Consider the following 16,446-nt stretch of genomic DNA (forward strand, 5'->3'; position numbering starts at 1 on the left):
CACGATTGAGGGGTGTCGGGGGGGGGGGGGGCAGGGAGCTTTAACAAGTAGGCCTCATCCCCGGCTGTGCGCTGCACCGGACCCACCGCTGCTGGAGCGGCTCAGTGAGCTAGGACAGCCCGCTGAATCCACCACAAGGCATGGCTACAAACGCTGTGATCGGACCCCCCCGCCCCCCCCGCCCGCAAAACAAAACCACAAAACACCCGCAAATACAAAAAGGCATTTCGCAGAGATCGCTTCGCTGCCGCAAATAGCACGCCTGCAGCAGCCAGAGCAGCTACAGACGGGGCTGCTGACGTCAAGTTAGGCACAGGAAGCAGAGATACACCCGGAAGCGCACCTGGGCTTCACTATCAAAATAAAAGTATGACTATATATATATATGTTTTTGTCTTCGTGGGATGGTTTCATGTTTAAGAATGTCTGTATTTAAACATATGTTTAATATACTGACAAAAATAGTTTACATGATTTAATGTCTGATGCATCTCACCAAATCTAAGCCAACAACTAAACCATGAAATACAATAAGGAAGCGTTAACCTCAGTCATTTCTGTTATTCACATTGGCTGTCCCCTAAGAACATGCACATATTTGAAGTAACAGAACTCAATCACCCACCTTATAATTTATAGAATTCTGAATAAAACTAAAACAGGCACCTTGAGCGTATGTCCAACAGCATTTCAGTGCCATGCTGCAAGTGTATATAACAAATAATCTCAACATAAAATCACATTAAATGTATATTTTCCAGTTCTTTGTGCCAGGTTTGTGACACTGTAAAAGAGAGAATTACATATGTTTGACTTGCGGTCAGAAACGAGACTGGTATTCTTTCTTTCAGCAAGGGAGAATGGCTGCTGCTCTCTAGCTGGGTCGATTCTCAGAAAGAGCTCTCCCCCACATGGTTTTATTAGCAGATAAGAATGTGTACATGCGTAAATCACACAGACATGAGGACGCCAACCTTGAGCAGATAGCTCTTTCACACAATACAAGAGTGATCACCTTTTCAGTCTAGTCAGCATATATCAGATATAAGATTGTCACACACTTTATGATTATACATGGATATATAGAGTATGATTATAAATCATTATTATAAATGGCATTAAAAGAACCATGTGACATGGGTTTGTAGCTAATGCGACAGATTGGTGAATTAATGATAAACACCTAAGCAGATTTATCTAACACTTTGTCATACAATAACCTCTCTGTGAGTGGTCATATTTTTTTGTTATGTTTTACATAAAGATCCTGAGGAGGATTTTAGTTTAGATGTCTCCTGTAACTTGACATTGGTCGGTGCGCTGCAGTTCTGCTTTATCAACCGACAGGGGCGCTGCTGCTGGTCGATCAGATAGTGACAATGAGAGTAAACAGCCAGAATGAAATGACTTCACCGTGTAAACCGGTTATTTACCAGTTTATTCCCTGTACGGACCTGTATGGAACGATCTTCTAATCAGATTAAATGCTCATCACACAGCTTGCCATTTCTTTCCCCTTCATCTGAAATCTGAGACACAGCTGACGGGAACAAATAACCCAAGAGGAATAATTAGACAGAGACGGTCTGCACCAGATATAATAGAAATATAACATTCAATCATGTAACATTAGGAAAAAGCTACTGTAAATGATAAAAAAAAAATGGTTGTACAATTAGTTTGACTGATTACTGTTTATAACCCACCAAGATTTAACAAGGTTTTGTTGATTCCTTTCATGAAAACATGAATGTGAAAATTCTGCAGAATGAAGCCACAGAGTCAAGAAAAACAAGACGAAAAAAAAAAGATTCCATCATAATTTATTTCATGCTTTCATCTGTTGATTAGAATAGGTAATGTTGCTCCAGTGCTCCACGAGTGAAACATAATGCAGGACAAACGCGTGGGGAAGGCGTGCACGTACAAGCATGCAGTAACTTGGATGACGTCTCCTGATGAGATTAAAGAGGATCAGGAGGAAATAATAGAAGTGTTTCTGAGTGGATTATCTTTGTCTGCAAGGTTTGACCTTTATATTTGCTTTTTATGTTGTTTTTTTTCATGCATCAAGATAAAGAAGAAAAACCTAAAAAGTTGAAATACATTTTGTTAACATAATAACCTCAGCTAAACTTGGATAGTTGTCTGAAATTTGGAAAGTATTGTCAGAAAAAAAACAAGAAAAAAAATTACAACATTGATAATGATAAGAATAATAACATGGAATACTGTTAGTCTATCCATCACCATGGCAAACAAAAACGGGCCCAGAGCTGATCCCTGGTGTAATCCCACCTCCTCTGTTACTCCTACTGCACACTTCACAGTTCACAGCAATTACTCTGTTTTGTAACATCACAGAAATAGCTCGTCATTTTATACTCATATCTGCAGATATTGATTAAATACTACTACTACTACTACTTCATAAATAATAATAGTGTGATGTGATTTTTGTGTTTGTTCTTTGTGTGTCCACATGGTGGCAGCACTGAATGGAAGGACAGATATTTAAGAACTAATACTTGATTTGCCCTTTGCCAGCAGTGACCTTGTTGATTCTAGTTCAGATCTTTCAATGACATGAAACTGGTGAATCTGTGAGTTGTTTCTTAGTGAAATGACAGGAAAATAATTATAAAAATAAGAAATATATTTGATTTGTACTTTTGTAAATCCACAGACTGATATTAATCTGACGTAGTGTCTATGCACAGTGGTCCATAAAGACTTTCCTCACTCCAGTAAGAATACAAAAGCATCTGTCTTGTATAATATAACATCCTTGTAAAGAGTAATCACACACAAAATAAAAACTAATAAAGCATACAAACTCACAATTCAGTAAAAGGCCAGCCTGTGTTAAGCTAAAAAGTTAAAATTATAAAGTGGAGAAAACATTTTTGATTTTGTCATCAAATGACAAAACAATCAAATGACAATTTTGGAAACAATCAATAATTGTACATCATTTTCTCATTTTTGCTTTGATTGTTGGTGCATATCTGACGTGTGACTGGATAAGATCCGTGCTTCATCATTTACACTCTCTCTCTCGCTCTCCCATAATGTTTCACAAACACCAATCAAGCTCTGGCATTTGGTTGCTTGTTAACAACACCGGAGGTGTAGAACACTGACACCTAAATCTCAAGGAAATGCTGTTTCCTTGTTAGTTATTTTCTCACTCTATTTTTGACCTTCGGTCATTGTCTATTCTGGACTGATTTATTTTATTGTCAATCTTGTGTCACTTCCGATTTGGTCGAGAAGGTCTCATCTCAGCAGTCTTTGCCCTTGCTCATTCTGCTCCTGAATTTGCTGAAACATATCCTGTAATAATTTGTAATATCTCAGCATCTTAGTTCAGAGCTGTTTGCGCAACAACAACAACAACAATAAAGCTTTATTATTTGAGAGACATTACAGGAAGATATGCTAACAAAGCTGACGAGGAAAATTCTGTTTTAGGAAAAAACATCTAATTTTATTAAATAAGGAAAATTTAATTTTTTTGCTGATGTTCTGTACTTTTCTTCTGCGTTTTGTATCTTCAAATTACCGTACACAGAAATGAATTGCACATCAAAACATGTATGAGTGAATACATTTTTCATTTTCATTATATTCCTCCTGGGAATGAATAAGTTCATAAAATCTGGACCCAACACCGCTCGTCTTCACCTTGCAAGTCTTGGTGAATGTGGGGCAGCGAGGTCACTGCGGTGCAGAGGCTGGAGAATCTGGCTCTCACGTGTACCGGCGGTCATGGCTGCTCTAATCCTCTTACAACCCCCTACTTCTTACAGCACGCAGGCCAGACTTTAAGCTTGCTTCGGTCAGGTCTTATCCCCAAGATAGTACCCTCAGTAGAGAGTCACGCCAGCAAGTATCAAACGCCACAGCCAACCCACTTACACCTGTGCCACTGTTGGCCCTTGTGATTCATTCCCTGCACTAAAGACACATGACACATATTTGCTGTATGAATGCCTCAAAATAAACAACAACAACAACAGCAATATATATATATATTGTATATATTACCAAGGCCAGACATGATCACAGTGATATCATATTGCTAAAGGAAATTTGGCTAAAATCTTTAAAAACACTATATTTATATGCTTATGAGCTCATCCAAGAAATGACTGACAGAAAGGCAACTTGAGCTGAAACAATTGGTCATCACTTGGATGAAAATAATTATTTTTTATCATAGTTTCGATAATGTTTTAAGCAAAAAAGTTCATATATTTAGTAATCCTGACTCTTACATTGCCATAACAAGTTACATTCAGTTATGTAAAATGGTAAAGGGAATTGCTAAATTAAAGACTGTATAATAGATTAATAATTTCAAAAAGCCTTGCAGCCCTAAATTCATATATCCACCATTGTTCTGCACTAAGGTGGAAGTTTACCACCATCAGATCACAAAAATAAAATTGCTGAGGTCAAAATGTGTCTCTGCGTTTGTCTTTAGGCTTATCACCTCAGCACCAAGCTGAAGTTCGGGAGTCCCGGGCCTTGACGTCACCTACGCAACCGCTCCCAGACCAGGCTGCTATTACAGATTTTACACAATGGCTTTTTTCCTGCTTTTTTCCTGGCTTTCCTTGGAACAGTGGAAGGGAAATTCTGATGTCATCAACCTTGGCACAGCGGGACAGGGGAGCACGAGGCCCCTCAGGGTGCCATGAATGGTGCCCATGTGCTTGTGCCCTGTAGATGGTGAAATAGATGGTGTGGTGCTACCCGTCTGCGCTGCACCTGCGTCCCACTATGCTGATTGATCAGTTTGGTCATGTGGAATGTCACCATCTGCTCCCCCCCCCGGTCCCACTCACCCCTTCTTGTGCGAATGCCAATCACTGGCAGGAAGATAGTTATTTTAGCCATGTCAGATCAAGCACATGGCAATGAGCAATATGCTGACAACACTTGAGTTTTGTGTTTGAGACATAGAATGCACAACGGCATCTCTGACAGTGCAAGGGCCACCGTGATTTCAGATCGGAGAGGCTTTCGTGTGTTCTCTTACGGCCAAATAAATGCAATTATTTCCTTCAACAGAACATCATGCTTTTTGCTCTCCACCAATTGTATTCTGCCAAAATCACTTTGATTTCCGAAGGCTGTGATGATGGCATGTTAGCGCGTATGTGTTCTTATGTTTGCACATAGAATTATTCATTTTCTTTCTTTTAATGTGAGTAACGCTCTGTATTTATTTCCCCTCCGTCCCCTTCTGTTGCTCTTTTTTTTGGCTTCTTAATGGCCAACAACATATCAGCGGGCCATCAGGAGTGACAGTCTTCATTGTAGAGCGTTGTAACCGATGACATTTCAACCATGGGAAAATAAAGATATGCAAATATAAACTCATTAACATTTGCATTACCTGTTTGAATAATCGGAGCTCTGACAAGACTGTAATTAACTAAGATTGATGCAAAGTTCAGGCTTAGGGGACTGTATGTGTTTGCTCTTGGGTCATTTACCCCAGATGTGCACGTGTGTGTGTGTGTGTGTGTGTGTGTGTGTGTGTGTGTCTCAGAGAGGAAACCGAATCTCTTGTCAGAGAAAAAGGTCTTTCAGCAGTCATTGGTGCTCTTAGGCTCTTCGTCAAAAAAAATATACAAAAAATTCTACCACAAAATAAAATATCTTCATTTTGTTGAATTTCTCTTTATGCATTGCAGAGAAAATTATCCGTGGTCAAACATTTATTGCAAAGAAAAAAAAGCGTCAGCAGCTGACTGTTGCGCAGAGACTGACCTCCTGCTCACCTTCGGGCAAATTGAATCCAGCAGACAATGGCTTGTTGCCTCTCAGGAAGAAGCTCGCATGTTCAAATCCAACTTGTGGTCTCTCTGTGTGGAGTTTGCATGTTCTCTCCGTGTCTCCGTGAGTTCTATCTGGGTTTTCCGGCTTCTTCCCATCACCAAAAAAACCATGCAACTTAGATGAATTCGTTACACTAAATTGTCCCTAGGTGTGAGCGTGTGCGTGAATGGCTTGCTGTCTATGCGTGGAGAGTAGCAAACTCCAAACAGAACGATTCAGGATTCGAACCTCGTCTTGGGTGGCGATGTTGACCCCCCCCTCTCCTCCATAACGCCATGCCTTCTAACCAGCCAAAAGTAAAGCATCACAGGATCACAGGATGTCTGACTGTTTTGGAGTTTTAAGATGGCAAATCATCCACACAGATGACGGTATAAATAACCTTTAAGTCTGCTGCTGGAGGAACTTGCCGTGCCACACGTGCTCTCTAACTAAGACTTTGTTCTATTTGTAAATGTGGGGCAGACAGGGGTGTGGTATTCCCTGTTTACTGGAAGCCTCTACCTGTGCAACACAGGATCATCCTCATGACGGCATCACTGCTTGCTGGTCCTGAGGAAGGATCTCTGCTCGCTTTTGTGCGATAAACACTTAAAGAGGTATTGAGATGGTGACGGCTGAATAAGACCAATGCAAAACCCACACTTGTGGTGGCTTTTACTTCTTCTTCTTCTTCTTCTGCGGTCAAGGTCCTCGGTCACGCGTGGGTGGGGAATTTCCTTTTTCCTAAAATGATTTCCATGATGATAATTTTGCACAAATCGCCGCCCCCTTAATGATCGAAACACAATAACACACCTCAACCCACACTGTCTATTCTTTATCTGAATTGTCCTTAATAAAATAAATTACAACAAAAAGGATGTTAAATTTTGTTCATAAAAGTCTGCTCCATGCTCATTGTACAATAATTGCATAAATATCATTCCACCCCTCTCGGCTGCCTGGAATGGTCCAGCCCTTATTTGCATAAGTTGTCTGCGGGTTGCTGCATGACCAGCAGGGGTAGGCTAGAGGAAGGAGCGCATGAGGAGAGAGGAGGAGAGAGGAGCAGTGTGTGGACTGTTGCACTGAAGCAGACAGTTATGTACTGTGCTCATCCCGTCTCTGGCACAGAAAACAACTCGTTGATGTATTGCTACAACGTGAAACCGGTGAGTCCTTTCGTTGAAAGGTGTTCATGTTGAATCTCCTGAGGATGCACGAGGCATTCAGTGGGTTTAGTGAGGATGTAGTTAAATCTTGCTCTTAAATTCTCAGATGCTCTGTTTGTTTGTTTGTAATAATAATAAAAAGAACAGGAAGAAAACATTCCGGTTTCATCTACTAATAATGGCTTATAAGTGTGACTTCCAACTTGGTTTATCCAAACATTTTCATCTTAGAGAAGTATTTCTACATGTGCAGACTGTATAGAAGTTTATTGTAATTTGTCTTTTATTGAGATGTCTTTGCTTCCTGCTCTGCATGCATCCGCTGATGCTTTGTGTATCTATCTCTGTGTGTTAAACACAAACGGTGAAAAGATCACACGTTGTGGAGCGGATGTGTCTACAACTTGTGCCAAATGCGAAAGTTGTGTGTATAATATTATAAAGATAAACTTTTAACTTAACGGGGCTGCAACTTGAGTTAATGCAAAAACATTATAAGCTAAAGTCTGTTAGCTGAATTGTGTCTTAACTGCAATCAACCCACAACTGTGTGACAAAGAGGATTGTGATTATCCACCAATCGCACCTCCTTAACACACCTTGCCTAAAATAATTCCCGCATCCAGAGGGTTGCCACAATAACACCTCTCTTACTTGTGGTTTCATGTTGACAAACTCCTGTTAACATGCACCAGCGAGACTTCCTGTTTGGCTAAGCACCATCTAGTCAAGCCTAGCAGCACAACACATCTTGACATGAAGCAGATTGCTGTTATTTCTATTTGATTTAACCCTGCTATGTCAGAGCAGTCCCCCCCCACCACCACAGCCATTATCAAAGGCCGCTTTGATCTCTGTGAGACTAACCATATCCAGACGTGCATCACAGAGGCAGAAAATTGGTTGCATGTGGCCGGAGCTGGCCATGGTAGAACCCAGCATTTGCCCTGAATAGCAAGTTGATATTTCACTCATGCGGCAAGATAATGCTCTGTGCATTTACAATAAGAAAGCAGAGCGTTTCTTCCTTTCAGATTGCGGATTACATATAATTAGATTACACTGAAATGACAAAAAGAAACTCAAAAGATTGCACATGTTCAAAATGCTCATTTCAAGGAATTACGGGGTATTTATTTTATTTACATTTTCTTTTAGTTGTACTCTTTATTTTACTCTTTATCATTTGTGATGCCATGATTGATGGCCTCTCAATCGATGATATGCTAAAGAAGGATGTCATGGTGACGGCCCTTCTCCATCGGCGGGGGCCAGAGAGGGCGTGCTGGGCCGGGGGTGTGACCATTATTAACGGGTCGCCTGCTATGCTGATGGTAAGGAGGACAATTGGCTTTATCCTGCGCCATATGCTGCTCATGGAGGCTCAGACGGGCCCGGTGTCGGCAGGGGCTCCTCTGTTTGGCCTACAGCCCACAATCACCATGGGACTCTTGCCAGCCGGGGTCACGGCTGCATGTGTGTCCTTAAGAGCGTGTGTGTGTTTGTGCGTGTGAGACTATGAGCGTACTCAAGAGAGTCTTTAATAGGCTGCCTTACAGAAGTTGTCGTCCGGGTAACTGACACCCCCATTGATGCTGTGCTGGGAGGGTTATTTTCATTTCCTTGGGCACATCAAAGCAATCGCATGATGTGCAGGTGCAGCTCAGGCCTCTCGGTGTGTTGCAGCGAATGAGTGTGTGTGTTGGTGTGCTTTGTGTGCATATGTGCGGTATTTAGCCCGTGTTTTACGATTAAGAGTTCTTATTGTTTGATTATTATTATTTTTTTGATTATTTGTAGTATTTTCTGTCCTGTAGGAGGGGGAATGTTAGGCGCCGTCTCATTTGTTTGTTTGATTCATTCATTGCTCTCAGGACAAATTATGAGAACGCTTGTATTTCAATATTTTTTGCATATTGCATCTCAGCGTTCTAAAGCCAGTCGAACTTTATCACGATTAGGGCAGGGATTTCTCATGGTGAATGGTTCCTAAATCCGGATGAGGAGGTGCATGGATCTGCAGCTTATGGATTATTGCAATAGCTCTAAGTGTGCATCAGCTCTCTGCTTTGTTTTCATAATGCTCACAGTATTCATGTCTGCTTCAATGAAACGGGTTTGGACGATGCAGACTCACTGAAATGAACAGTTTGTGTTCATCACAGCTGTTTTCCCACCAATGACTCAAACACTTCCTCTCCTCAGGTGTATGGGCAGGCTCCCACTAATGAGGACATCAACCAGAACTCATCTTTGCATCCATCCATCAAAGTCCCCAGCAATATGTTGGCCAGCGCCTTCTTTGGTGAGATCAAACAAACCGAGATGAGTGTGATTGGCCGTTGTAGTTCTGGTCTTCACTCAAACCAACACTATGAACACACTGATGGCCTGCTTAGATTTATAAATGGGGAACAGTGTCCTGGATCTAGAGTCAGATCTACTTCTCTGCTTACTCTTATCACATGTTCAAGATTCAAGGTACACGCCCCATCCAAAACTATTGACAAAATGTGGGAAATAAATCCCCATAAAAGGTTTTAGCATATTTATTTTGCAGCAAATCTGGCAGCTATTTCAGCACAGTGGTTTAAAATACTAAATTGAGAATATGAACATGTTATTTTTGCAGCATATCTGATGTCCACCATCTTAATTTAGCATGTGATTCTTTGATAAAGCTCAGTTCTATGAATGAAAAATGATTCTAGCCACTGACTGAATGATGGCCCGTCGTGTTTCCCACAATGCCGCCGTAAAGCTCGACTGCCTGCTTGAGATGCTGTTGCAGTGCAGGCTATAACGTATCGTCACCCATTTTAGAGGGGATGAGCAATTCGCCTGACATCTGGAATACTGTAAATGGGCTGAACCAGCAGGGCTATGAAAGCGCACTGGGAGCAGCCCCAACTCACCCAACGCAGCTGGGAAGCTTCAGCAATCTGCAACCAGCTCACAATCACCTGGTGAGATTCACCTCTGGCAGCCTGAGCGTTGACAACACAGCGCTTTTTTTTTTTTTTTACCCCTTAGGATGATTTGTGTGTTTTGTTTATTCCTCAGGACTACTCTCCGCATTCACTGATGGCTCCTGACATGAACCGGGCTCTCCCACCGATGTCCACTTTTCACCGCAACAGCTCAACACCGCGCAATCCCTCGATCAATACCTCAGAGACCGGTGAAGACACTGTTATCGTCCGTGTTTATGTCAGATCAGGTTCCCCAGCTTTCATTGTAATATATATATATATATATCTTTATACCTGATGCTTTGTGCAGGGAGCCACAGAAATCTGTCACAAACAGGCGATACCTTGGGCAAAGCGCTGGCCTCTGTAAGTATGAAGCACCTTAATCCCATTAGACTGGCTCATCCATGCCCTGCTATGTTCAAACAGTCAAACAAGAACATAAAACCAACTCCCAGAAGCCCCAGAGTTCGAATGCGATAGGAAAACGGTTGTTCGCCCCTGCTAGTAACGGACTAGTGGATAATAATAAACTGGACTTTTTATTGGTTGCCGACTAGTAAAATGAACAGAATTGATGCGCTAAATTCAGGTTATGAGCCCTGCTCTGGAGGGCTGTGGCAGCAGCTGTAAAACCTTGTACAGAAATGACAAGTTGTGCTTTTAAAATGATCCATGCTTTACTCCCATTCCCTGCCTGCCACCAGATCTATTCCCCTGATCACACCAGCAGCAGCTTCCCCTCCAGTTCTTCCACACCGGTGAGGTCTCCATCCCCACTGCCGAACGCAGCGGAACCTGGAGGTGAACCGGGTCACAATGCTCGCCGCACAGATTCAAATACTATTTGCAACGCCTTCAAGGACTAAAGCAGCTGTTTCCCCCCTCCTAGGTACAAACATGTGGCCCCGGAGTTCAGCTCAGACGCCGGCCTCACCACACTATGAGTCTTCTCTGATATCGCTGGTAAACACCCGATCTGAAATCACCTGATTTAAGTTTAGATTGTAGAGACGGACAGGATGGATAGTAAAGACACAAAAACGAATTAATCAAGAAATAGAATAGTTTAAAAATATACAGCTGCAAAATGTTACATTTCAAAATGTGTATCATGAAAAGTAGAAAATCTAAACGGTTGGATCGTGTCAGAGCAATATATGCACACAAAAAAACCAAAAAGTAAATGAAATGGTGCCTTTCTCTGTTTCAGATGAGGCTCGGATTCCTCACAAAACTTTATGTGTACACTTTTTTTTAACAATTTTTAGGAATTTTGTGTTGGTTTCCTTATTTTTTTTTAATTGTATTTTCTTTGATGATCTTGATTTTGGATTAGGCTTAAAGGGTTAGGGTTAGGGTTATTCACCACTTCTATATACAGCCCAGCGTTTTAAAAGGACTGGTTTCAAATTCAAGTTCATCTGTTCACCAGATGACAAAAACATGTGGGAGGTTGAAGGATAATTAAAACCACATATACTGTCCACTATAGTCAAAAGCATAAAGCTTTGTTTTTCACAGAATGAAAGTTAGACCTACAATTCACTAAAAGGAAGATCATTTTTATAACCGTATCGCCAACAATGATCAATTACCAACTCCAGCTTTTGTCCCTTCCTGCTTGCAGTCTCAGGTAGAGGACCGACTGGACCGGCTGGACGATGTGATCCACGTCCTGAGGAATCACGCTGTGGGTCCTACTGCTTGTCTTCCTACTGACATCCACAGCCTGCTGAACCAGAACCACCAGGGCCATCCAGAATGTGCCAGCAACCTGCCGCTCGCCTGTCTCACTCCAGCCATGGTAAACAACCGAGGGATAGGGTAGTGTTTGTGGAAATTCCATGCTGCGTGTCCGCGTAGCACGTGGATGTGCTGGTATTCAGTTCCCACCCATTGTGTTTTCGTCACGTAAAGGAAATAGGAAACTGGGCACAATGGGGAAGTGCTTCACCCTTGTATGGAGAGCATACATGTAAGGGCTGTAATCCCATAGTGGGGCAATGGGGGAGGGGGGGGGGGGGGCTGCATCATGAACTCCCACTCCAGTGTGTTTCCCTTCCAGCAGACCAGGGGATTTTGGCCCAGCTGGAGTGGAAGTGTATGCAGGGGAAATGGGTTTTTAGTCTAATCCTTTGTGGGCATTAAATTCTTTCACTTCTTTTTCTAGATACATCAGTTAGAAGTGAATCATTCCTGGAGAGAATTTGTGGCACGTTTAGGGAGTATACAGTGTTAAAGGAAGGATTAAGATGTAAGATTAATCCTACAGGGAGATCTTCCTGGCATTACAACAAAAGCAGGAGCCAGATGCTGGGTTCCTTCTTCATTAGCTATACAATGTCTTATGTACACATGGGCATGGCCTCTATCTCACCCATTCTTTTTGTGTCATATAGGTTGAAGCCGTCAATTTGAACAACAACCACACAACCTTCCAGAGCCGCACGCAAAACGGCCACCCTTACCCATCCAGACAGAGGACCATGCAAGCCAGAGGTGAGCCCCATTCATCTGGCCTTCATCTCCTTCACCTGCAGGTTGAACCAAGATGTCATAGATGTCTCGTTTTAATCGCGCATCGTCTCCCACAGGCGGTCCGGGGGTCCAGGGTAACCTGGAGCTGAAGAAAGAGAGCAGTGAAAGGGAGGAGATGATGCACACCAATCACAGCCACAGCTCTGACAGCCAGAGATCAGATGAGGAGAGCGAGCACAAAGCCGAGGGAGACAACAGCAGAGGGAACAGGTAAATAACCGTAATGTGAGTGAGGAGGATGAATACGGCCTCCTTGTGTGTAAACCAGCTGCTGTCAAGAGACACTGGCGCTCGCTCACTGCGCTAAGATGGCGTGCATAAGCAGGAAAACAGAATTCGAGATAAGTCACTCACTCAAAGGCAAGTATTAGATCTTTCTTGCTGTACTGTTTGACTCACTTAAAATACTGCCAGACCCCCCATGGGGGGAAGGGCAGCTGTGTCCAGGCAAGCCTATTTAGCTCTGCTCATATTCCTTCTTCATGTTACATTAAGATGCAGTGAATCAAATGAGAAAAGAGAAGAGCTCTCTGTGCATACAGTAAAGATATCAACGGTGCGTGTGGTGTGTGTGTGTGTGTGTTGGGGGGGGGGACCAGCAGCTTGGTCTGCGGCTCATAGAAAAACAACCCCTAATCACAGTCGGTGTGGGGGCAGGAAATGGCAGCAGTATGAGAACAGTGTCCTCAGAAAGGCTAAAATACAGGAGGAGTTGAATTTTCAATTAACAGTTATTTTCATTCCTCTATTCTTCTTCTCAATAATCCTTCAGCATTTTTGGCCAGCACCAACAAAGGGCTGGATTTGCCTGTTGGACTGCCCCCCCCCCAAAATATATTCAAATTAGACAAATTAAATTAAGAAATGGCAAATGGAAATACATCTGATATTGTTTTGTATCTTAAATAAATGCGACAATTAATACTTTGTTCAACAACTGTCGATTAGCCAGCCGGTAGCTTCTGTTCGTGTCTTAAGTTGCTTTAATTATTGACAGTGATGTAAATTTATAAACCATAATTTTCAAAATCCGAATCAACGTCTGCGGACACTTCAGGACAGACCTCTTCATGGCCTCCGCTCTGATGCCTGAGTGCTTGTTGTCTTTTTTTTATCTTGATGTCTAATCTAGTTGAGGGTTTATCGATGACGACATCTATGGATGACCCTGCAGCGACAGTTTTACCACTGGACATTTTCCTTTGTTTTGGTTTCCCATTTAAACAGAATTAGTCCAACAGTTATTGGAAATCAAATTTTTCATCATTTCTTGACTGTCAATAATTCTGAAAAACAAAAACAAAAAATGTATGCTTTCATTGATTAAATGTATATAAATATATATAAAGAGGGTGGCATGGTGACGGAGTGGTTAGCGTTGTCGCCTCACAGCAAGCAGGTACTGGGTTAGACTCTTCTGATCATGGAGTTTGTATGTTCGTGTCTCATCGTCTCATCTGCAAGGAAATGGATGGATATATCCAATGACATCAGGACATGGTTTCATCAGTGACCAGCAGAGGGCAGAGAACTCCTCAGTATAATTTAACACAACCTGAGACCAGACAATGAATCATATCCTCATCATGTTGTAGTATCCATGAAGACGAAGACCTGAGCCCGGAGCAGAAGGTCGAGCGTGAGCGCGAGAGGAGGATGGCCAACAACGCTCGGGAACGTCTGCGGGTGCGGGACATCAACGAGGCCTTCAAAGAGCTGGGCCACATGTGTCAGCTGCACCTGAACAGCGAGAAGCCGCAGACCAAGCTGCTGGTGCTGCACCAGGCCGTGGCAGTGATTCTTACTTTGGAGCAGCAGGTCAGAGGTCAGTACATCGCGTCTGCAGGGTGAGCTGTTAACGGTGCATGTCCTCCTTAATGGTGGTCCCAGAGGGGGAGCAAATATTGTCTCTTGTCCTAATGAAGAGTGTAAAGGGAGGAAGATGCTGTACAACCAGGGGTGGCTTATCTCAGGATGCCGCGGATACAGACTCTGAACATGCCTTAATCAACAGTTATCTCTTAAACCTGTAAATATAATGCAATAAAATATACTACCCCAGAAATAAGTTATATTAACAATAACCACCAATAATCAGAATAATACAGAAAGTACACCCTTTAAAAAAATACTTGTTTCTGAATGAATAATATTCAGATACTTTCTTCATGTATTCAAACCTTAACCCGTCCTTTACTGAATCCCACAGAGAGGAACCTGAACCCGAAGGCAGCATGTCTGCGGAGAAGAGAGGAAGAAAAAGCTTCTGGAGTCATGACGGACCCACAGCCCATGCATCTCGCATTTCATCCCAATCTGACCGACCCAGCGAATCCCATGAGTCGCCTCTGAGCATCGGCTGATGACAACCCCAAACCCAGCATCAAGTGAGCGACACCAGTTCCAGCCATCAACAATGAAGTTTCATCATTTTCTGTTCAATGAAGACTGAAACTGTTAAAGGAACAGCAATGCCATGAAATCGCTTGTATTTAATAAAGATTAAGGCCTATGTAGAATGAGCTTCAAAAGAATGAATGAATAATAAACTAGAAAAGCACTCAGAGAACGCAGACCTCCGCCAAGCTGCTCATCCCCCTCCTAATTGGATCTACACCGTCTACATGGGGATCTGGATCATCATCAAAAGCTTCTAAATTGCTTCTGCTGTTTTTATACACCAACCACGAAAAGTAAAAGTGAATCGGAATTGATTTTTAACTGATTTTGAATCCATAAATTGAGTTTTAATGTTAAAATTTCATATTTTTTCCTGACCTCATTCTGGATCAGCTCCAGAAGACATTTTTCATGATAGTTCATATTGGCCCCCTTTATGACTGTGATTTCTGGTGAGTGAATTGAATGCATATTTTGCAATATATGATTTTTATGAATTATTTTATAATATGATTATAATTATTTTATTATTATAAATAAATGGGGAAAAACTCCAGATTTTTCTGCATCCAGACCGGTATCCGGATCACTCTCAAAATTTGATAGGCTCTAAGTTAGACCAAGATCCATCTTCAAAAAACATTTCATCAAGATTCATCCAGCAGTTTTTCCAGTAATCCTGCTAACAAACAAACAAACAAACAGACAAACACCATCAAAGTCAGAGCCTCCTTGCCGGAGGTTAATGTGTTGGCGTCACCTCTGACATCAGGCGTAGACCGGAGACCATCCCAGCCGCAGCGAGCCGTTCATGGACGCCCTAGACTCTAGGGCGTCCATGAACGGCTCGCTACGGCCTAGAGTCTCCTCTGAATTCGGACCGGAGCGGCGGACAGGTCAACCGCTCTGCTTTTAAAGTGTATTTGAACAATCATCTCCTCACTTCCCAAACGACTTCTAATTGTTGTGCCTAAAGGTTACTTGTAAAAGACAAACGCATTGTAAACCGCAGATGTTCTGTACATATTTTGTATATTTATTGAGCATGTCTGAGAGGATGTCATCTGCACCACTATTTACACCACTGATTTCCACTGAGCTCGGAGGACTGACATTCCCACATTATTTGTCTTATGGTGTGTGTGTGTGTGTGTGCGTGTTGCAGAGGTCTGACCATTCTGTGAATGAACAGATCTCAGAGAATGTTCTTTAACATTTGGCTGTTATTCTTTTACTCCATCCTCTTCTCAGCGTGATGATTCCTCCTCATACGTAGTCAAAGCTCTTTGCATGTTTAAGTTTTCAATAGATTTAATCTTTTTTTTAATTTATGTAACTTATATTTGATACAAATATTGTCACGACTGTATGTACTTTTACTCTGATTTTCTAAATACACCTTTTGTGTAGTTTTGCTAGACGTTGCCACATTTCATCTTCTGAGCAGGACTACAGAATTATCGCTGTCTTGTTTGCTCGCCACACAAATCCTATCATACCATGTACAGTGTGCGTACAGTTTGAAG

The 16,446-nt window shown here is 42.2% G+C and overlaps 1 protein-coding gene across 1 annotated transcript; it reads left to right on the forward strand.

Annotated features, from left to right (window-relative positions):
* Window positions 1-6,938: 6,938 nt before the first annotated feature.
* Window positions 6,939-14,872, forward strand: LOC137894117 (transcription factor 12-like). Its single transcript, XM_068739590.1, has 12 exons — window positions 6,939-7,007; window positions 9,213-9,312; window positions 9,831-9,973; window positions 10,071-10,188; window positions 10,290-10,345; window positions 10,687-10,783; window positions 10,872-10,945; window positions 11,610-11,786; window positions 12,382-12,481; window positions 12,577-12,730; window positions 14,116-14,345; window positions 14,730-14,872. Exons 1-12 carry the CDS (start codon window positions 6,939-6,941, stop codon window positions 14,870-14,872), a joined length of 1,461 nt encoding a protein of 486 aa, XP_068595691.1.
* The last annotated feature ends 1,574 nt before the right edge of the window (window positions 14,873-16,446 follow it).

Source organism: Brachionichthys hirsutus, chromosome 5 (genome assembly GCF_040956055.1).
Source record: "Brachionichthys hirsutus isolate HB-005 chromosome 5, CSIRO-AGI_Bhir_v1, whole genome shotgun sequence".
In the NCBI taxonomy this organism is placed as follows: domain Eukaryota; kingdom Metazoa; phylum Chordata; class Actinopteri; order Lophiiformes; family Brachionichthyidae; genus Brachionichthys; species Brachionichthys hirsutus.